Source organism: Apus apus, chromosome 6 (genome assembly GCF_020740795.1).
Source record: "Apus apus isolate bApuApu2 chromosome 6, bApuApu2.pri.cur, whole genome shotgun sequence".
Taxonomy (NCBI): Eukaryota; Metazoa; Chordata; class Aves; order Apodiformes; family Apodidae; genus Apus; species Apus apus.
Window position 1 is genome coordinate 5,475,661 of NC_067287.1, and position 24,073 is coordinate 5,499,733.

The 24,073-nt window shown below is 37.1% G+C and overlaps 1 protein-coding gene across 1 annotated transcript in view; it reads left to right on the forward strand.

Annotated features, from left to right (window-relative positions):
* The window catches only part of LRP1B (LDL receptor related protein 1B), a 398,334-nt gene that overhangs the window by 159,944 nt on the left and 214,317 nt on the right, over positions 1 to 24,073 (forward strand). Inside the window, exons 10-16 of the mRNA XM_051623744.1 lie at positions 2,741 to 2,921; positions 5,807 to 6,026; positions 9,463 to 9,652; positions 14,610 to 14,732; positions 16,331 to 16,471; positions 19,617 to 19,742; positions 21,196 to 21,312. Coding sequence (XP_051479704.1) covers positions 2,741 to 2,921; positions 5,807 to 6,026; positions 9,463 to 9,652; positions 14,610 to 14,732; positions 16,331 to 16,471; positions 19,617 to 19,742; positions 21,196 to 21,312 — 1,098 coding nt within the window. The remainder of the gene's footprint in view (positions 1 to 2,740; positions 2,922 to 5,806; positions 6,027 to 9,462; positions 9,653 to 14,609; positions 14,733 to 16,330; positions 16,472 to 19,616; positions 19,743 to 21,195; positions 21,313 to 24,073) is intronic.

Genomic DNA, 24,073 nt, shown 5'->3' on the forward strand with positions numbered 1-24,073 from the left:
CACTTTGCTAACTTGATAAGGAGTATGGTGACATTACAATCACTAAAAAACCTTGTTCAACAAAAAAGCTGTGAAGTAATTGATCATGTTCCAGTGCTTTTGAGATTGCAACAGTACCCTTTATAGATGCTGTTATTGCATCCAAGTGTATAAAACCCCAATATTTCATTCATTCTGTAAAACTGTCATATTTTATCTTAGTGTATTGTCCATGACATACCATATTTTATTTATGGATTATAGTAAGCAGAAAGTTTTCTGTACTGCATTAAGTAAGTTATGTAGACTGACTTGGTAAAAGAGCTTTGAATTTCCGTCCATCTAAAAAATACTATTGGTGAAGAGTTTGTCCCAAGGAAAACATATCTGACATGTTGCAAAAGAAAACTTGTAGGTATCCTGAAGTTAAAAATATTAGTGAGACCTTTCTATCAGTACTTACTGATTGTATTGTGGGGAGGCATCTTGGTGGACAAATGTGAGGGAAGGTTTAGATGACAGCAGCTCAGCACCACTGCACAATGCTGTTGCAGTAACAGTGACTGGTAACAACTTGAAATGTCCCAAACGAGCACTTCAGGAGTTCATGTGAAGTTATTATCTGGAAAATGCCATTACTGGCACCAGCATGGACAGAAAAAGCAAATTACATTTCTTTTTTCAAGTCAAAATCCAAGCCATTGAAATTTTACTGTAGGATTGTATATCTGAGTCTGGCAAATAAGTAACACAATCCCTGTATTGTCAAGAAGCATCAAAATAAGTACTTTTTTATCTTTTAGTGTGTGGGATTTTGGGTTTGGATGTTTTGGGGTTTGTTTTTTGTTGGGTTTTTTTGGTGGTTTTTTTTTGCCTTTCATGACATACCCACCTTCGTTTCCATCAAAGCAAGGGCAGGATCCAGTTTGGTGCAGTGAACTGTCAGGCTCAGTGGAAGCACTGGAGTCACAGCCATTACGCTCTTGCTCCATGATCTTTTCCAGTCCAGGCACGCACACTGGCTACCTGTGCCAAGATACCAAACAGGGTAACAGCAAAACGAGCATTTCCACCCCAAGCTTTACCTCAGAAAGGACAGTAAAGCAAGCAAACACATCTCCCTTGGTTTTTGGAAGGCAGTGGGAGGCCACGCTCGCTGTCCTGCCCTCAGTCCCTGTCAGGGGCGCTGGGCTGTGCCCGTCCCGGCTGCCTCTGAGGAAACTGGGTGTGTGTGTGTCAGGGTCTGCAGGTGCTGGTAGGGAGGTGATGTGGAGAAGTGGCTCTCCGGGAGAGGCTTGGGCAGCCAAGATGAGCAAGGGGTTTGACCCTGAGGGCTCAGCATGGTGAGGACCTGCTAATGGGGCTGTTGGTGTGTGCTCTGAGCCAGACACAGCCCCTTGCTTGGAGGGGGGAACCAGCCATCTTGCTGGGTGTGAGCCGAGCTGCTGCCCGCGCAGCCTGCGGGAGTTCGGGCCAGAGCCTTTTATAAACATTGCCCTGTGCTGAGGAGGCCTTAGGTGTTGTCTGGTGGAGTATCCTGCTGTGGAGCAGCAGTTCTGTCCTGCCCAGCAGAATGTGCCATGGAGGAGACTGAGGAAAAGGGGGTGGGAAGTGCCTGGTTCTTGGGCTGCTGAAGAGTGTTTAAAGGTGAGGTAGAGGGACCTGAAGAGGTGGTGGTCACTGCTGCTGTAGCTCAAGATCCCCTCAGTATTAACGTGTCTCTGGTATCACCTGACAAATGGTGGGGTGGTCCTGTAGATGAGGAGTTACCACAGCAGGAAACATGCTAGACAGTTGGTGTAAGATCGGTTGTGTGTCAGAAGATGATTCCTGAAGTTCACAGCACTACAAAGGCCAGGAGAGAATGACTGGAAATTCTCTATGTGTCACCCCACACACTTGTACTTTCAGATCTTTCTGAAAGAAAAGGGAAAGTGTATGATGGAAGAGAGATGGAAAACCTTTTAGAGACCTTATGCTGTCAGTTAAGGAATTGGGATCATGTCAGAGAGGGCAGAGCTCAGTTAATATTACAGAGTGTAGGGTAAGCTTGAAGGAAGACTTGTTGCTTGACTAATTGTTTTGCTATTTCTGAAACAGGGAAACCTCCACATGCTATGGAGTTAATCTTGTTGACTCATTTGGTTCTGGATGTAGCCCTGCTGCCATCAAACTCATGGGCCCACTGGTACCTTAAATAGCAGCACTACTCTTTGTGCTGTGTTGCTTACTATGGTCCAGTTTGCTCATGTGCTTAGCTGTGGAGAATAACTCAGACTGGTGTGATGTTCATTCTTACATGTTTTGCAAGGTCAAGGGATGATAAAAGAAATGCAAATTGAATGCACATTTTGCTTATTTGTTAATAAGTGATACTTGTGATTGAGTAAATCAAAATAGCGTAGTAAGCTGATCCTGGAAGCTGTTCTTGACTTGGGTGATATTGCAGTTTAGGATTTTGTTAAACAGTGATTTGCCCAGGGCCAGCTATGGTTAACATATGGAGGCTTATGGTTAAATACACAAGTTTTATGGCCAGTCTTTGTCTTTTGTAGAGTGTTTTCAGCAAAGACTAATTCTGATACAGTAAATTTTAATAATGTTTTCGAGCAACTATAGTTCAGGTCCAAGGGCATGGTCTATTTTAGCTATATGGACTACATATTGTCCATTGTTTATACTAATGGATAGTGTTGGAACATAAATTGGAACATAAACATATAATATTAATCTCTTATTACTTTGCTCTCTCTCTCAACAGATCTTGATAATGTGGAAGGCATAGCAGTGGACTGGATTGGAAATAATCTTTATTGGACGAATGATGGCCACAGGAAAACGATTGCTGTAGCCAGACTGGAAAAAGCTGCTCAGAGTAGAAAGACTTTGTTGGAGGGAGATATGTCCCACCCCAGAGGAATTGTTGTTGATCCTGTCAACGGGTATGAAGTAGACTACTTTGTGTTGTTTAATTATTGCCTTTGCATTATACATATGGGATTGAATTTTCCTTAGCTTATGATTTGTAGAGTCATGTAGCAGTCTGTAGTTCTACAGTAGTCCATAATATCTGTAATTACCATCCAGCATTCTTGCCTGAAGCCTTCAGAAGAATGTGTATGACCAGACACCACTGAATTTATGTCCAGTTAATCTGAATGTGATTCACCTTTTTCTCAAACAAATTGAGTGCATAAGACCTTCATGTATTTTTAATACGAAGTGAACTTCTTAATAATCTCCTTTATTTCTCTCTTCCTAAGTCTCAATTTCTTAAGATAATTATAACCATATCCTTGTACATGTTGATTTACAAACCTAAATGAGACAGGTACTTTTCATTACTTACTGGCATAATTAATTGTGATAGGCTGCATAATAAAAAGAACATTATATTAGCGTGGCATAGTTGTGGTTTACCTAAATTCCCTGTTGTATTTATTAAGGAATTGTCACTGGAGAATGATGTAGGCAGGTAATTCAGTGTGGCTAGATTGATTGCTGTTTTCTTAGTACTAGAGTGTATTTACACTATCAGGTTTTCACTTTTGAGCTTGTCCTTTGAGGAATGGAAGTGGCTGTGGAAAGGCTACAATTAATTAAGGTCAGATAGTAGGGATGTAAAATCAGACCACAAACCATAACCATGCGTACAATCACTTCGTTAAATTTTCCGGCTCAGTAAACGCATGGCACAGGAAAGAGTGTATGAAGATATATTGTCTGAAAAGGGCTATTATATAAAACACTTTTCTAATAAAATAGCATGCCCTTCATGATTATATGTCTCATGGAAGCTTTTCCTGAGGGATAGCGTTTATTATGGCATTTTAATTATGTTTAGAAAATATTAGTCTTGATTTAACCAATGTACAGGCATTAACTGCATTTTGAGATACAATTAAAACACGTTAATGTAAATGTCTGTCACTGTAAGCATGTTTTAGCTAATGACATGATAACTAGAGTAAGTACAGGCAAAAAGTTAATGGAAAAAAGCTCAGTAATTGCTGTTGAGCAGTCATGTAAATATTTGTAAAACAGTTTTTGTCTGCCAATAAAATAAATACCGTATTTACCTGCATCTGTGCCTGAGCTCTAGGGTATATGCAGGTTTTGTAATTCTGTGGTTAAACCTGGTGTTGTTGGAGTGAAACATACAATGAAGTTGAGAAGCGTCATGGATCAAAAATTGGTGGTTGTTCTTAGTGTATATTTACAAAAATACTAAAAGAACCCAGACCAACCTTCTGATGGGTGACCTGGAAGAGACAGAAAAGAAACAAAAAAGGGACATTTGCATATCTGTAAATCCGTGAAATTTTGTCTTTATCTTTTTCAGTTTCTTATGTAAAAAGCAAATGGATCAAATGATTATACATGAAAGTGTATTTGAATAAATTTTTTGGCCAGTAAATTTGACATCATTTACACAGATTTGATAACCAAACTGTTTTCCCTTCAGTGTTTCATTTTTTTGTAAATGCAGAATTTAAATTAGAGAACTTTATTCTTCCAAGTGCAGACAGTTAAGTAGTTTAGGATCATACAAGTTGCTTCAGAAACATAAATCTCGTGAAATCAAAGCTGAGGCACATAAATACTAATTAAATCCTGACACCTTTTACAAATAGATTTACAAATACATTTAAGAACCATATGATGTTTTTCCTCTATTTAATGCTTAATTATTGCAATCCTAGATTTGGCTTTAAAAGTAAACATCTACTGTCTAGTAAATATTTTCAGCATATGGATATCATGGTGCACCACGTGACCAGAAATGCTGTTTAGACACTTTGTAGATTATGTTCAGGCTTCTATGTGTTTCTTCCCATTAACCTGTTTTTCCTTTGGGGGAACAAACAAAAAGAAATAAGAAAAAAGGGAGGTGATGTCTCAGCATATTTGTTGCCCTCTTTTGTATGTGTTCAAGTTGTGTAATTGAAGTTGTTGAAATCAGAATTGTCACTAACGGGTCTGTAAAAATAGTATAATCATATTAATTCAGTAAGGAAAAAAATAAAGGCAGGATGTGTTCTGTAGTGTCTAATCAAGAATGGCTTAGAGAACTTACCTGAGCTGATAATTTTAGGTGAATTATTGCAATGCTTGGTTGATTTTTTTCTGAAGTAGCATAGATGCTTATTTTTCAGAGTTGTTTTGGTTACCTACGCTGATGCATTATAAAACATAAAATTATGCTAAAACTGCTTGCCACTGTTTTTCAAATAATTCTTACAGCCATCTACCTTTCTAAACATTTTTGTGAGGGACACTCTACTCAAAATAGTTTTTTCAGTAATTTAGCTGCTTTCATGTGGGATGTGAAGTTCACAGAATGTCAAGGTTATCCTGTATCTGTTAAACTAGAGTGCGATTAATAAATGTGTTGCAGCTTTTTTTGACAGTATTGGATATAATAAAAAGCAGATTTGCACCATAAAGGCAAATTAAACTTGGGAAGAAAACCAGTAAAAGTGTAAACTTTGTGACAAAGTCAATAAAATTACTGGTTTAAAAACATAAATCGCAATTCTGGTGTGATTAAATAAGGTCTTGAACAATTCTTTCATTTTTCATGTCAGTTGGTTCTTTTGGTATTCATGTAACTCATAACAGTACAGGCAAAGCACCCTAAGTGTCATTTCAGCAGAAACCCATATGTGGGGAATGTAAATATGTAGAAACAGCAGTGGAAAGAAACATGCAGTAGTCAAAATTGATCTAACTTGCAGATGTACTTTTGCAAGCTGCTGCTAAATGTCTGCAGTGTAATTCACATGATTAAGAGGATATATGAATGTTCATTTTTATAATTTCATAGCTGGATGTATTGGACAGACTGGGAAGAAGATGAAATAGATGACAGCGTGGGAAGAATTGAGAAGGCATGGATGGATGGCTACAGTCGGCAGATTTTTGTAACATCAAAGATGCTGTGGCCAAATGGTTTAACTCTGGACTATCATGCCAATGTATTGTACTGGTGTGACGCCTATTATGATCACATTGAAAGGATATTTTTGAATGGAACTGAGAGAAAGGTAAAAGAAAAGTACTGCTGTTTTGCCACAGGCATTCTCTTTCTCTGGATTTTATTATGTTAAAAATACTTTCTAAGCTTTTTAAAGGCTGCTTAACCCTGCAGCATGTCCAGTGTCATCTCTTGAGATACGCAATGCTGGCAGTCTCCTGTAGGAGACCATAATACAGCTTAAAATTTTCATCTTTAGAAAGTTACACAAAGGTTGATTTAAAAAAAAAAATAAAATAATCTTTTTTCTCATGTGACAATGAGTTACATTTTGACTGAGCCATGAAGCTACAAAGAGCTTTTCAGGAGAAAAAAACAAACAAACCCCTTCTTTTGGCTCTACCAGGGAGAAGCTTTTATTTAACTTCACTGGCTAAGCTGCTTTTGATGAGTCTCAGCCCTGTTTGAGCATTTGTGGTAACATACAGAGGGGAAGCACTCAACAAGGGCAAAGATGGACAGAGATTGTTTTAGTTGTTACTAATAGCTATAGTAACTAGGTACAACCTGTACACAAGTTCTGTGTTGTTTTGTAGAGGTAATAAGCACAGAACAGACATCTGGAAAGCAGTCAGAGCTTAGACTGGAGTCTGATAATTTTGGGAAGGTTTAGGATCTGCTTTGTCAAGTTATTACTCTGCTAACTGAAACATCATTAATTGAGAATTGTGGGCATTAAGTCCTTCTGTGGGAGGATTTTGTCACAAAATGTACGTCTTGTAAATTCTCATTTATCCTTCAGTCATGGTTCCCTCTGTATGATGGCCTTGATAGAACCAATACACAGATCTCTAGTTCTGAAAGTAGTAACTGTAGACACTTATCCTTGTACAAGCTCATACTGCTTTAATACTGAATTTAAAATACTCTCTATTGATCTGTTGTTAAGCCTGTACCAATGCTTTAGTGTTGCAGTTTGTCACAACAGCTATGTTAGAATTTACATGCAGTGCTTCTACTTTTGCTCCAAATCTATTATGACCCTCTAATGAAGGGGGAAGGGGTCTAAGCACACTGGTAGAAAGATAATCTTTGCTAGTAGACAAGGTTCTCTAATTAATGCTAGACTTCCTGAAAAGTTCCTGGACAGAACAGGTCTAGGAGGGTTAAATGCAGCTGCCATGGGTTACACATTAATTGCTACTGAGAACTGCTGGTTTTGCCTCCCACTACAACAGAGGAATAATGAGAAGCACCTGTCTTTACAGGATTCATTTTGAAGTGTGTCACAGAATGGTTCTGGTTATTTAAAGTGTTGGTCTGTAATTCTGGGATTTAATTTGAATGAACCACAACATGCACCAGTACAGGTTAGGAGCTGACCTGCTAGAAGGCAGCTTTGTGGAGAACGACCTTGGAGTCCTGGTGGACAACAAGTTATCCATGGGGCAGCAATGTGCCCTTGTGGCCAAGAAAGCCAATGGTATTCTGGGGTGGATTAAGAAGAGTGTGTCTAGCAGGTCAAGGGAGGTTCTTCTCCCTCTCTCCTCTGCCCTAGTGCCTACTGCACAGTACAGTACTCCCCCTGGAATATTGTGACCAGTTCTGGACTCCCAGTTCAACAGGGATAGGGACTTAAACTTGAGAGAGTCCAATGCAGGCTACAAGGATGATTAAGGAATTGAAACACCTGTCTGATGAGGAAAGGCTGAGAGACCCGGGGCTGTTTAGTTTGGAGAGAGAAGACTTGAGAGGGGATCTTATTAATGTCTATAAATATTTGAAGGGTGGGTGTCAAGAAGGAGAGGTCAGTGTCTTTTCAGTCCTGCCCTATAATAGGACAAGAGGCAATGGTTACAATCTAGAGCACAGGAAGTTCCACTTCTACATGAAGAGTAACTTCTTTACTGTGAGGGTGGCAGAGCACTGGAACAGGCTGCCCAGAGAGGTTGTGGAGTCTCCTTCTCTGGAGACTCTCAAGACCCGTCTGGATGCATTTCTGAGTGATCTGCCCTAGATTCTGTGGTGGTGCTGCTCTGGCAGGGGGGTAGGACTCAATCATCTCCAGAGGTCCCTTCTGATCCCTACCATTCTGTGATATTCATATAGCCAAAAAATAACTAGAAGATGGTTGCTCTTGATGCTGAATAATGTGTTGTTTATTACAGGGTAGTTTGCTCAAAATACACCTGTGTTAATAGCATCTTTACCTCCAAAAGTGTTAATATAATGGAGATTTTAGAGGGTGAGGAAGTTGTACAAAGATTTCACCAGTAGCTGGTAGATGATTGTCTGGTGGATTGTGATCAAAAGCTGTTCACTGAGATGAGGAGTTTTGACCAAAATAATTCCAAGAGAAAACTTTAAGGCCAAATGGGATGTTTGTCACCTTAAAGTAGTTGTATTTTAGTTGGCTTTATCTCCTTGATCTCTTGGGTTTATGTCTCTAGTTGGAGCCAAAGTAGGGCATCTGATGAACTGCTTCCTTCTTTCTAGAAGTAAGATAGAAATGCAATGTTGGGCATTAGTTCAAGCAAGCACCCCAGCCAGCAGAAGGTGACTGAAGCTTAGTCCTTCCAAACTGCAGCTGCTACGGTGAAGTATAAAGTCAGGGCTCCCAAAAGTAGATTATTTAGAGGTCTGCAATTTCAATGTCTTTTTCGAGTAAATAATTTTAATTAGTGTAATTTACTTAATGGTAAGTTTAGATTTTTTTTTAAATTATTGTTTTTATTCTATAGGGATTGAAAACATTTTTAAACTGTTCCCCTTTATCAGGCAGCTCTCGCATAGTGGTAGTTGCAGTTCTTGTGAAGGAATCCTGAGACTGAAGCTGTAGCTTTTAGAACATTTCTGTGACCAATTTAAATCAAGACAGACTGAAGATGTAATTTGTAGGGGTTTTTTTATGTGAGTTAATAAACCAGAAGTAGAAGGTGCTTTAAACAAAGTTTGTCTTTTTTTTCCAAACAAGCTGGAGCAGGGCTTTTCAATTACTTATTTTTTGTATTATTATTTTTTTTAAGTTATCACAACCCAAATTAGAGATCAAGTACAGAGAAATAAATGAGCAATTTCTGCACTTACTTCACACTTCAGCAAAAATAAGCATCTCATACACACTTTACTTTAAAAGAAGCAGATATTTTATATACTTGACAGATACTTGGAGTTACGTAAACAGCCATGCTTCCTTGCTGGGGAAGAAGGTACATATTTATTGAGTGTAATGGTTGTGTGGTTACCTGCATTCCTCTGCGTTATGTGACAGGGGACACTTCAAATGGATTTATACACCATTTTGAAGCTAGATAATGGTGCTGGCACATGGAGTGGCTTTACACTCTTTATTTAATTTGATTTGATTGCATTAATGCATTATGTGTGGGCATAGTGCTTATCTCAGTTTTCCTGTTTCCCATCTTATGTTCTCTGCAGTGTTTGCTAAGAAAAATTAATAATTATTTTAGCCTTGGTAAGTCTCACCTACCACTAATTAACTGCAGGTTGTCTACAGTGGAAAAGATTTGAATCATCCTTTTGGACTATCCCATCACGGAAATTATATTTACTGGACCGATTATATGAATGGGTCCATTTTCCAGTTGGATCTGGTTACAAGGAATGTGACACTGCTGAGAAGTGAGAGACCACCTTTGTTTGGACTCCAGATTTATGATCCACGTAAACAGCAAGGTATTTATAACATACAATTTCTCCAAAGGTCTGTTATGAAAGGATGTTTTCCCATATAGTCTCCTAGTATTTTGAGGTGACATTTTGAGCAGCAGCAGAAAAAAGGACATGACTTAGTGCATGAGAAAGATACTTTCTGATGTTTCAATCCCCTGATGTGTAAGTTGATCATCTAATACATACTAAAAAGTGAATCATAGTATTTTACCTGTCTGAATTTGATCTGCGTATTTACACTTCCTTTATTGCCATTTTCCTTGTGTATCAAAATGATAATGTGAAAAGATAAAATAGAATAAATAATATATACACATTGACTCATATAATACGTTATTGCATTTACCTTTTCATAAATAAGATCAGAGATCCTGGCTGCCTTTTCCTTTTTGTCATTTTCTCCTCCATCTTGGTCTACATCAGCACTGCATGACTTAATCTCTGAAAAGTACACAGTGCTTTTACACAGAATCAGACTAAGTGCCCTTTGAGAGTAGTGAAAAAATCCATAGTTGTTGCTACTTAGGTCCGTAGAGAAATGGAATAAAGGCCATAGGTTTTCATAGGAAGTTTGTAAAGGTCATAGGAGTTTAGAAAATGCAATTGCTGCTATACAGGTAAATTTGCAAAAGTATTGTACTGAAGAAGGCTTTGGAATCCGTTTACTGAATGCAGCCTTCAGGTGAGTTTGTGAATATTTGCTCTCTTTAATTAAAACATAATTCTGATTAATATCTGGTTAATATCCACTACCAAACATCAAACCAAACATCAGGAATTTGTATGAATGAAATACTGTTTAGAAGATGACCATATTAAATATTAATCTCTATAGATCTTATTAATCTCTTCAGATAATAAATTTTGGCTGAAAAAGTAGAACGTTTTGAGTTCAGCAGTTTCTATAGAAAATCAGAGACATTAAGATGTTGTCAGTCCTGCTACATGTAATGTACATGAACCAGAAGAGTAACAAAATATGAATTTCACCATTTATCCAAATGCTACTTTGTACAGATGCAATGTTAAAACGTACTTGCACAAACAGTGATTTATTTATGTACTTAAATATTACAGAACCTTTTATGCTAACTTTGTCCCTGTGCATAATGTCACATTTTATTTTCACATTATCATCACCTTCCAATCTGGATCTGGGTACAGTATCTTGTTCATGTCTCTGCTTAGCACTTGTAAGATTTGATTGTGTTTCTGTCACTTGTAGTAATTTATAGTTAATGAAAGGTTTAGAGAGCAACTAAAAAAAACTAGTAGAGTGCATAGAATAAAAACATTTTTAAAAATTTAGCACTTACAGAGAAAATATTTAGCCTTTGTATTTGTTATTGGCATATATCTATATAGCAGATGTGCACATTTATCTGTGTGTATACACAAATGATACACATATATATATGAAAATACGGAATTTTCCCTATAAATTCTGGCTAAATATTTTGCAAAGGTTTCTTTCAGAGTTTTTATATGCTGTATACACTACATATCTTTTTGATTGTTTTTGTTTCTGTCCAGTCTTACCATTTTTTCCATCCAGCAAAAAACAATGGGTCATTCTAATTTGCTCATTAATGCATTCTCTGAAATTGAAAATGGAATTTTGTAAGCTAACTGCAGCCTTCCCTTTTCGTCATGTTCAGTGAGGTTGATTTTTCATTGTTTCCAAAGAAACATAAGCATTTATTTTAAAAAAGGGAAGCTTTTATTTTTTTTCCTTTGCTCTGTCTCTTCTGAAAAAGCAAACAAGATGAAGGATGGATCATGTGGTACAAAGAAAACCGTTTGTTTCATAGTGTGAGCTCATGCACACATATCTTAGAAACATTTGGCTCTGATATTTTGAGGTTACTGTTTTGATACTGCTGTTATTGTCACTGTCTACACAAGCAGAAACCATGTCAGCTCATTTTGGCATCGTGGAATTGAAGCTGGCATTTTTGTGGAGGGATCTGTTTCAGGATACGGGACTTGCCAGTCCTGCTTGGCTTAGTGCTACGGGTAGCAACGTTAAGGTTCCTTTGGTATCTCCTTAAGAAGAGGTATTTTGTAGTGTGTTTGTAACTCATGAGGCATGTCTCTTGCAAAGGAACACTTTTTCTTGCTTTCAGAGATTAGAATTCATCTTACTTTCTTAGGCTTAGTCTCTATGTGCCAGGAATATCTTAAAAAATGTGGAGGTGGTGGGATGCATAGTAATCATAGGCGTTGGTTTTACAGTCAGCATACAAACCTGCCAAGGCCTGGGGGTATTTCCAGTGTTATGAAAGGGGAGATTGCTATTCATGTGTAAGTAATTCTTGTCTAAATCCATTTACAGCAGTTAAAATAGACTCATTTTAAAATCAGTTGCAATTTTAACTCCTCAGGTTGCAAAGAACAGCTGCTTGAGCCTCTGACTGCTGCTGTTTGTGCGTGGTGTGATCCTAAAAATGGGCTTACACACCTTAAGGTTAGGTTTAGGGGAAGATACAAACATAAAGACTCATTAAAACAGAAGTACAGTGATTTCTAAGCAGCAGTAGGTATTTCAGTTTAGCTTTTAAAGGAGAATTTTAAACTAATGTGTATGGTTGCTCTATTTTTTTTCCTTTTTTTCTGAGGATGACCACTGAGATGCAAGTGTGCTGTGTGTTAGCTCTGGGCTGATTTTTTTGTAAATTAAAAAAGAACCAACCTAATCTACTGACACACAGGTGGCAGGGCAGCAACTCTTTTAAAAGCTGGAAAGATACAATAGCTTTAAAATTTTGGGAATATTTTGGCAACACCCACATAAAAAAGCTTTTATGATCAGCAGTAGAGGAAGTTTAACTTCACAAATGCTTGCTACATGGGTTCCACAGCTGAGTCAATAAAGAGACTTATCCTGGTGGTTGTAGTACATTTCAGGAGACATTTTAGCCTAGAGGTCTCTTCATCCAGACTGATGGGATTGAAGTTCTCATTGCACCTTCAGGTTGAAGACCTCCTCAAAGCTCACTTTATAAACCTTTTAATCTAGGATCTTGTTGCTTTAACTCTTGACACTTGCATTTTCTTTGTTGTCATCCTCTCTTTTATTTATCACTTACCTAGCAAGTAACCTACTGTACTGTAGTTTGTCATCCCAATTAAGAGGTTAAGTAGGAGTGGTTCATCTTCAAAATGGACCAGCTGACTTTGATCTAGTGTTTATTTTGATCTTATTTATTTTAAGCTTGCATTGGGCTTCGGAATCATCGCGGGTTTTCAATATTTTCTGTGTTTCTCTTAAATAGGCTTTTATTCTATAGCCTCATTCTTGTTAGTTATCTGACAAACTCAGGTATGTTCTTTAACTAACTCACTGCAAGTTCCCTTGACTTGTGCTCTATAATTTTGGATTCACTTTTGAAGAATATATGTTGGTTTGTTTGTATTGACAGCTCCTGATATTTTTCTTAAATCTTTTTGTTAGTGACATTTTTTGTTTTGTATAACAGGTGGCCCTGTCAAGATGTAGAGACTTCCAAGGCTGTGTTGTACATGAAGTTTTCCAAGATTTAAATGCAAATAGATCTCTTACTTTTTTGGATGTTTTGTTCATATTACTTGGTTTTATGAGCATAGATGTAATAAAGGAGCTGTTTTTTGCACAATGTTTTAGACTCAATAAAGTATTCTAAGTGCCAAGTCTAAGTTGGAGCTGCTGTACCTAAAACTGTGATCCAGCCCTCACATCATAGAGGATTCCAGTTTTCCCTGTTTGTACAGTTATGTTCTTGCCATCTCCCTCACACTCTGCCCAATGAAAGTGCAAGTGCCACAGTGGCTTCCCACAGCATTCTGTGTGAATTACTTTACTCAAATTTATTTGGAAGTTCAGTGGGTTTTTAATGGAGTGTAGACACATTTTATTCTAAGAAATGGTATATGGTGAGTCGGAAAAAAAGTCTAGAAATATCTTCTTATTAAATGTTCAGGGTCTGTATTTTAAGATGTATTGAGGTGCCTCTTAAAATGTGAAAGTTTTCACAATCGTAAATGGATTTGCTGGTTATTTGATGTTCATTTGATAATTTGAAAATGTTTCCCTGCACACGGTTCTGACAGATCAGTTTTAAGTGTCCACAGCTTCCTCTGAGAGCAGTGCTTGGAGAAGAGGGAATTTTGTGGAGTCTATTTTAACTCAGGAGGTTCATGAATGTTTTGTACTCTGAAAAGAAGGAGCAGAGGAAGGAACACCTGCTTTTTACTAGAACAGGAAGATGAAAAAAAAGTAGTTTAAAGTTTCAGCAGACATGAATTTTTATAGTTTGCCTTGATCATAGTCAGTTATCACCAACACTTGAAATGAGCACAGTTAAAATCATTCAAAGGTGAATGACTTCAGCAGTGCATATCTAAGCAATTAGGTCATGACACAGAAAGAAATTGTAACATCTGCTTCAGTGGGTTTTGGTTTTAGGTCTGCTTGCCTGAGGAATGAGATACCACAGATGTGTTCTCATTATTGCTTTCTCTCTTTTTTCTTAGTCTGTATTTGTAGTAGTAGTGTTTTAACATATGCAGATGCCAGTACATTTCAGAACATTCCTCTATATGCTGTTTAATTTCTTAAAACCACTATGGGCATGTGCATGCATCAGATTAAATATTTTTGTAGTATTTTTTACTTTAAAAAAGGGAGATATGATGTCTTGAACCAACAGTGTAAGTTGTTGTTGTTGTTGTTGCTATATTATTATTATTATTATTATTATTATTATTATTATTATTATTATTATTATTATTATTACAGGTTATTGCAATCTGTAACTTACATTGTTTAAATATTACAACTCTTAGTAACCAAACTATGAGAATAATGTGTCCCTAAAATAATTCTAAATTATTACATTCTTCATGTGCTTATGTTCTAAAAAAAATCTGTTATTTCTAGCATGTCTGTTAGTTTCAAAGTTGTTTTTATTTATCTTCACAGGTGATAATCCATGTCGTGTTAATAATGGAGGCTGCAGCACTCTTTGTTTAGCCATTCCTGGAGGCAGAGTTTGTGCCTGTGCTGATAATCAGCTTCTGGAGGAAAACAGCACAACCTGCATGAGTAAGATTTTTAAAGAATATCTGAGCTGATAGTGCTGTTAAGGGATCAAGTCAAGTCTGAAAACAAAACAAGAAAATGTGGTCTCCTAGAGGCTTTTTTTGCAGTTCTGTAAGACAAAGAAATATTCCCCCCAAAAAGATTCTAATTGGACACAGTTTATGAAATATAATACAGGTATTTTTAAAGACAGAATACTCAGTAGACAGTATTTGAGGATAAAATGCATTGGAAAGTATTTTTAAGTGTCTGTGATGTGGTAAAGCACTCGAATATTTCACTGACCTCTCTTAAATAATGTGAGAAATACCAGAAATGAATGCATGTAATTATTATATTATATTGAATCTATATAAACTGGTTTCATATTATTATATGGACTAAGTGTCTTAAATTGAAGCCTGGCATAGGCTGAAACTGTTAATAAAACCTGTCAGGCAGATATATTTGTGTATAATGGATCCTGACACAGACTGCACAAATTATGCTGTGTTTTTTTCCCATCTCATCCTTGGATATCTTAATTGAAGCACCTGTTAAAAGACTTGTGTTAACATTAAAATGTGGGGTTTTCAAGTAAAAATAGTAACTAATCAGGTAACACAGATTTTATTTTATTTCTTAAAGTTTAGACCTGATATTTGTAACATAACTTGCCTTTTTTTTTTTTTTTTTTTTTTTTATCTCATGGATCTATTTCTTGAAGTGTATTGTGTAAAACTTTACCTGGGTCTTCAGCCGTAATCCTAGTGAAGATGACTAAAGCTTACAAGATACTGAGCTTGCAATAACCTTGAGTTTGACCCAGATGCATGGCTGGCAGAGCCATCACTGTTGCTAAAGAAAACCATTTTTCTTTTTAGCAGAAAATACTGGAAAGTGGACTTCTCACTGGTAAGATGGAATGTAAGCATTAGGAAGAGAGGTTAGACACTTTCAGATCTGAATGAAGCAGGATTCCTGCTTTTCCCCAACACACTTCATAGCCCAGCTCTTTCCAAGGACTTTGATGTTCCTTATAGGGTCACAGAGTGTTGTATGGTATTTACACATTAAGCAATCTGAACCTTATGTCGAGAAACTTATCTGTCTGGATTTATCAATAAGCTTTTAGCTTTCTACTTGAGTCTACCTCGGCATAATTTGATCCTTTCCTTTTTGCCAAGTCTGTACCAGTGCTTAATACAGGTCTTTGAGTTGTTGCTTGGATATAAGAATCAGATTTTCAGTAATTACTTTCTAGCCCTTTAACGTGCATCAGAATCTGGTCTGTCTCTGTATGAGCATTTTCTTTTTACTGTTGTTGAGGCATTGCAATATTTTAAAGTGGTATTTCTACCCTATCCATAGAGCACCAATTTAAAAAACTGAGTGTTATTCTGTTTGGAGCTCTTCCTTTTATTAAAAATATATTACCTCAAGCATACACTGAGATATGCGTGCTGCTACAGGCTTCAGGTGGCATTACCTCAAATACAGAAAGTTGACTAAAAATGTTCTGAAAAGTGAATAGAATTTATATCTATTTATCTAGAGATGGAATTGCATTCAGCATGGATCAAGCTGATAAAACAGATGTGCTTCTTGCATATTTTTCCTAGTTAAGCATGGGGAAGTGCTGCCACAGTTGTGCAAAGCTGAGCAGTTTCAGTGTAACAATAAGCGCTGTATCCAGGATCGCTGGCGCTGTGACGGAGATGACGACTGTCTGGATGGCAGTGATGAGCATTCTGAAATTTGCTGTATGTATGCTTCTACATTTTAACCCACAGTTAGAAAGAAGAATTGAAAAGTAGTAGAAAACGTGCCAATTGTGTATCTGTGTCATTTCTGGAAGATACTTAGATAGCCTGCTATAAAATTAGAGTTGCGGCGTTGAAAACTCCTTTCCTTAGTGTGTCACAATGCTTCCTGTTTCTGTCATTAGATTATTTCTCTAAACTGAATCTCCTTTACTGAAATGAAAATGCATTGTCTTTTCTCTATCAGTTGTAGTCATGGTACACTATTCTACTGTGTAGCATTGTTCTGTATATCTGAAAACTCTTATCATAGTCTCTCACTCTTATCACTTTGAGACAAAACAATTCTGAACTCTTTTTTATTTTTCTTTTTTTTTCCAGTAGGTTATGGGCACTTTGTAGATTTCAATGCTCTTTTCTGAACTTTGCTGCGTGATCCTAGAGGTGTATGTCTAAAACTGATCTGTACTTATGCTGAGGCCTTTATGAAAATGATTAGACTGAGATAATGTGTTTGGGAGGGTTGACAGTCCTGTTGATACATCCATGGGTAAATCTTGCCTGTTTCACACTGGCTTGATGTTACCAATACCTACTGAACTTGTGATCCTCTTTAATGTCTGGGTCTTTTTCTGAATGGCTGTTACATACCCTGTTTGGTTCTTTTCCTGCCTTGTGAATTTTGATAGCTCCGTGTAGTAGTTATTACTGACTTCAGTCCAAATTCTTTTTAAAACATTTATCCAGTTCTCATTTATTCAGTTACCTATCCATTTTATTGCAATACCAGGGACTCTTACACTTAAACAAGGAGCTTAACTAATAAAGACAGTGAGAAAGAAAATATTTTGGCAGCGTTTACTTGATTCTCATTTAAATTAGGGTAATTTAGACCAATTTATTGATCAAAGCTTGTAACTCTTAGAGGATTTATACAGGTATAAATGAAATAATGATCTAGTCCCAAATCTGCATGTGATACATAGTTTAAGTGGCCAGTATGATAACAGTAATCTCTTTTCTCCAGTTGCTATAGTAACTTCAATAGTTCTCTTTTTGAGTTAGTCTAAAATATTCGCAGTTAGGAATAGGGTACACACAACAATAAATATATATCACAGAATCCTAGGGGTTGGAAGGGACCTCAAAAGACCATTAGTCCAACCCCCCTGCCAGAGCAGGATCACTCAGAGCACGTCACCCAGGAACACGTCCAGGTGGGTTTTGAATGTCTCCAGAGAAAAGAGACTCCACAGCCTCTCTGAGCAGCCTGTTCCAGTGCTCTGTCACTCTCACAATGAAGAGGTTTTTTCTGATATTTACATGGAACTCTTTCAAGCAGTTCCCTGTCCTTGAACCGAGGAGCCCAGAACTGGACACAATATTCCAGATGCGGCCTCACCAAGGCAGAATAGAGGGGGAGGAGAACCTCTCTTGACCTACTAACCACACCCTTTCTAATACACCCCAGGATGCCATTGGCCTTCTTGGCCACAAGGGCACATCGCTGGCTCATGGTCATCCTCCTGTCCAGCAGGACCCCCAGGTCCCTTTCTCCTACACTGCTCTCCAACAGGTCAGCCCCCAACCTGTACTGGTACATGGGGTTGTTCTTCCCCAGATGCAAGACTCTGCACTTGCCCTTGTTGGATTTTATCAAGTTTCTCCCTGCCCAACTCTCCAGCCTGTCCAGGTCTCACTGAATGGCAGCACAGCCTTCTGGTGTGTCAGCCACTCCTCCCAGTTTAGTGTCACCAGCAAACTTGCTGAGGGCACACTCTGTTCCCTCATCCAGGTCATTGGTGAAAATACTGAACAGCACCCAGCAAGAACTTAACTACGATTTAAAGCAATACCTCTCTAGTGTTGTGTTAAGATTTTAAAAGTCTTTGATTTTTAATTTTATCACATGAATGATACTTTTGTTTTCTAGTCACATTGCAAACTAGGTTACTTCATCAGTACTGTGAGACTTGGAATGCCTTTCTGCTCAGATTAGTAATTAATCCTTACTTCCAATGTTCTTGCACCCTCCACACAAAGCACTCATGAAGGGTTCACATGCTGTTGATACCACACTCACTCTGTCTTGTTCTCAATAGAAAGAGTAGGTAGAAAGGTCAAAGATATGAAACTACTGAAATGTCAAGGGTAAATCTGGAAGACATCCTTTCATTTTAAATACCCTTTGTTTCCAGATATATGTTAAACTTTAAAAAAGAGACTTTGGATGTCTGAGTAGGTGGAAAATAGCTTGAGATTATGTTTAACCCAGCATTTGAAACTGTGTATAGTTCACTGCTCTTGTGTAATACAAGATTAGCCAGATCTGCTAAAAATAGATCTTGTTATTAGCATGAAGGAAACAGATCATATAGACTTATTACAGCTGCAAGAGCAGGCCAATGGTATTTACATAATTTCTGTGCTTTCAGTCTTCATCCTTGCCATGATATTTGGTAGCTTTGAAAAACATGTTTGTGAGATACCTTGTTAACTCTTGAATCACAGAATCACAGAATCCTAGGGGTTGGAAGTGACCTCGAAAGATCATCTAGTCCAACCCCCGAATACCAGATTTTTTTTTTCAGTTGTACACTTTCTTGTATATTTCTTTTTGACACCTACAATTTCTTGGGAAGTAAACAGCAGGACTGTACGTGGCCACTGACAGTAATGTATATAATTTTAGAAGCATTTTCTAACCTGCCCGAATCCCTGTGTCCTGTGATACAATATTTTGGATGTGCACTTAGCAACTTATGTCTGTTCCCTCTGGGGGTTTTTTTTCTGTTTATATACACTTCAGTTTGCAAACCTCATCACACTGATAAAATGTGATCAAGGCCATTTTTTCTTTAAGGAAATAGCAACATTGTAAAATGCTGATAACTTTTATCCCCTATTAGATACTAGAAGAGGACCTCCATATTGTCATTAGTATGATGGGAGAATCTTTGTTATGTATTTTCTAACTTGTCATTGAAGTACTGCAATATTTTTGAATTTACTAGTTTTCTTAACAATTTTTGTATCATGGTAATTACATATACAAGGTAACTATGCTCACTGCATCACCAGGAAATACCATGTAATATATTATTTTCAGCTGTTTATCTCTGATTATTTTCATTTATCTCCCCAGTCAATCATAGTTGTCCTGATGATCAGTTCAAGTGCCAAAATAATCGCTGCATTCCCAAGAGGTGGCTTTGTGATGGGGCTAATGATTGTGGTAATAATGAAGATGAATCAAATAAAACATGTGCAGGTAAAGATTTTATTTGGTTATATATACAAATTCTCTAGCTCCAGTTCCATAAACAGTTCAGGACTGCTCTGAACTGAACTGAACCAGTCTGCTACTGGTAATCTGATTATTGCCATTTTAAATTAATTCAGATGTTGATGCCATTAAGGCTGGAATACAAATTATAATCTTCTTCATCTTTGTGCTTGACTCTGCTTTCCAAAGTAATTCAGCACTTAATCTATTCATATGGGTTGACCGTCCAGGCACTGCTGAGATACAAACTTGTCCCTGACAAATCTTTTCTGGCAGTTAGAATCTTGTTTGTTAACGTGTTTGATGAGCACCATGTCACTGGTAAATTTTATTTTATGCTGACAGAAGCATAATTATTTATTCAGTTTCCCCCTAGTAGCTTGAAATTGTTTTAATTTGAAAGTTATTAACTGTATAGTGGATTTTAAAGGTAATGCCAAGATGAAGATTCTTATTCCACTGCAGTAAATAATGGACTTCCAAATCTGTCTTTTGCTTGTTGCATGTAAAAAATATCAGGCATCAAGCTGATGACTATGCTAAACTGAAATGCGGTTATAGCCAGCATACATTGTGCATTAAAATAGTCATTCAACTGGTTTTCCTTGATTTAAATTTTCATGTGTGTGGTAACCTGTTCTGGTTGTTCCTTGTATGTTTTGGCTACAAGCACTCAAACACAAATGCATACATATGTTGTTCATAGTGCCACACTTTTTGAAAGTGTAGAATCACATATAGATGAACTCTAAAAGCTTATATGTGGAATCAAAATCTCTATCCTTACGGGTTCATTGGCATTATGGCTTCAAAATTATAAGTAGTGTCAGTTTTAAATGTTAGATATTTATTGAACTTTTACTCTACATCAGCTTTTAAAAGAATTTATGTAGTTAGGTAAAATGTCTTTTAGTGATCTGAATTTCTCTAGAAGAAAGACATATCATTTCCTTTAATGGATCTTTATGGTTGCATATTTGCAATATTCTACCAACAGTGAGGCCAGGCACATCACACACATGCTATATTACCATTTTGAATCTCACTTACATCATTGTTTATGTTATTAAGTACAATTTGTTAATACTACAGCTGTAAGTTAGACATTTTTATTGGCTGTTTTTTGTTCAATTCTAGCACTAATGTTAATGCTCTTCTACTACCTAGTTTTGTGTAATTACACATAAACTGTAATGTTTCATATGTTGAAGAAACCACTAAGAATTCTAGGTAACAGAGATAAAACACAGTCCTGCAGATGACCTCAATTTTCTCTGAAATCAAAGGAGGTCAATGATGTTTAGTCAGATCAGGTAAAATGTACAGTAGGCCAGGAGGTGCCCTCCAGACCTGCAGCTTCTGCATACAGACATGCACCAAGAGACCTAGCACATATAGTCCATTTCCCTTGCATTTTTTGAGTGTTTTGTCTTGACAGCAAGAACGTGTCAGGTCGACCAATTTTCTTGTGGGAATGGACGCTGTATCCCAGCATCATGGTTGTGTGACAGGGAGGATGACTGTGGAGATGAAACGGATGAAATGACATCCTGTGGTAAGTAAATTTTCTTTTGGGGAAAAAAGTTAAATTGCTTTATAAAAAGATAAACATATAAGGATCTCTTTTCATGTGAACTGACAGAAAGAAAAAACACGAGGGGCCTTTTTGTTTTTATGTGAAGTGATAATATTCTTCCTGAAGTGGCAAATACAATTTATTTGATTAATAAACCCAAAGCAAAGGCTGCAGTTTCTGTTAATGAGTTTTTAACTCCAGTACCTAATATGCTGCTCAGCACACTTAACACTTTCCTAATTTACAGGAAAAAAAAAATAAATGAAATGCATAAATTAAAGTAATAAGTGGACACCATGATGCCTTGTGTTCTAGAAATAGAAATCTCCATTGCTTCCATTACCAGAGAATCTATGGAAGGCAACATGTAGGATCCAATCAGGAGATCCTGTTCATTCATAATCCCTGGCAATCAGCTAATACCCATTAGTTAAGTTTATGTTGTTACTTTTTAAGTCCATGTGTAATTCTCAGCATCTCCTCTTCTGTTAGTGCATTCAAGATTTCTCAGGATTTTTACATGCAAATAGTTGATGCTTCCTGGAATATTCATTTGTATGCCTCATTTCTTACTATTTTTTTAAATTTTTCCTCTTTCAAAAGCTAGTTTTATATTGACAACAACTGATACCTGATCAATTACTTCAATATAGGTAACATTTAGTAAAATCTAAATCAAAATAAAATCATTATGCAAGTAAAAATTAGGATATTTTAAGGTAGACTTCTAATGACCATTCTTCAAGTCATGTAAGTTCTTTTGTGTACAGAGGTAGACTGGGTGATCCCAGTGGACTCACTGTATTTTGCAGCCTCTGAAGTTACCACATGTTTTGTCGTGGTACAGCAGGGCGCTTGGTACTGCCATTATTTATCTGTCTAGCTGTACAGTTTGTTCTTAGACACCTTATCAACATGCAGATATTAATGTCATCTTTGTAATTTCTTCCCATGTGTTTTCTTTGGTATCCTGTCAACTGATCTGGAGTATTTCTTCAGATCACTTAATCAGCATTTATATCACCTGCTATTTTCTGGTTTCGCCAAACTTTACATGTGTCTGTTTTAGAAGCTTGTTTCCTTATCCTCAAGCACCGTGGGTGTGCAAATGTGTCAGATATTTAGGGTTTTTTTCTGCCTTATAATTTAAAGGCTAATGAGCAGGCTAGTGGCATTGATTTAGCTGTTCCGTATAGTGGTATGTGTTGCCTTCTATGAAACAGTTTACAATTCTTCCTGTATTCACGATTTTTATATTAAAAGTAAAGTAATGGTTTGTTTTTTTGGTGCCATTACAAATTGTCGGGTTTTAACTTCACCAGCCTTCAGCTGTGAGTGACTTTTGACTCAGATTGAGTCAAGAACTTCAGCATACTCATATTGTCATACAACTGGAGTGAGCAGGACTGGAAGGATGATGCCAGTATCATAATGAAACACTTTTCCTTAAGATACCACTAGATTTACAAAGAAGCATGACATTTCTGAAGAAGATTTGAAAAGAGACCCTCCTTGTTTTTCTGCTGCTGTCCTAAAGGAAGCAAGACTTGTGGTCATTTCTTGTTTCCATCTATTGGTTCATTGTCTGAGTACTGAGTAGCAGGAGAGTGAAAGAAGTATCAAGAAAACTGGAGCTTTTACAAGTCAGCTGGTGAGCAGAGAGAAAAGAGGTTGGTGCCTACAATGTGGAGAGACTTCACTGTGAGCTCAGGAGGCACCTTTTTTGCTTCTGTTGTCTGCAGGGCAATCAGCACAGGGCAGGCTGTGAATCAGCTACAGGATGAAATAGGAAAGAAGGGGGAGATGATGGGGACAGCGAGGGGTAGTATTGTGCCTGGCCTCTAGGGTGTGAGAGGGAGCTGTGGAAGATGGGACTATGAGAAGCAAACACTGAAGATACTCCAAAACATCCTTGGGAAGACTTTGGTGGGCTGAAAATCAGGAGATTAGTCATAGTGGTGAGGATAATCACAATTCAGTTGAATTAGTTTCTGTCTCTTTATACAGGTCTTTGGTAGGCAAATGAACATAAAGAAAATGAAGTACTGAAGACATTCATGTATGGAAAAGGGAAAAATAACATTTAATGTGTGAGTTAAATTTATGAAAAAAATTGTTGAGCAGCTAAAAAGCAAAATTAAAAGATGCTTTACTTAAAGCAGATAAGGCATATATTGTAGCTAAGTGCCATTGTAGTCGCACATCTCTGTTATTTGTCTCCAGCAGATTTTTGTTTTCACTGTAATTTGTTCCCCTAAGAAAAACAAACAAACACTTTCTAGGAGTAACTGACAAAGTCTTGTCATCAGTGTTACCTTTTCTTCCCACCCTCTTTGTTGAAGCAGAATATTCACTTCAGTCTTACAATGTTCTTGGTGATCTTTGAATTGCAGGATTTGATGGAGCTTGTTTGGACTGATGTTTTTAAGCTAAAACTTTCTTCTGGGAAAAAAAAAAAGGCTTTTGAATTAGCTTTGAAATATTTTCTGTAGTAAAGATGGCAAGAAATGGCAAACCCAAGTCAGAAATTCATTGACGTCAATGACTGTTTCAGTTTTTGTTCTAAGGAAATGTTATGTGGCATATTTAAAAGGTTTGTAAAACTCATCAGTACTAATTATGTGGCCTAATTCTCGAAATCTTTGTGAAGTTCAGGTTTGTCATCTCAGTTGAAACAACACTAGAAGCTGAAACAACACTTGGAACAATGTAGTTAGAGCAACGGAATGAGGAATACACT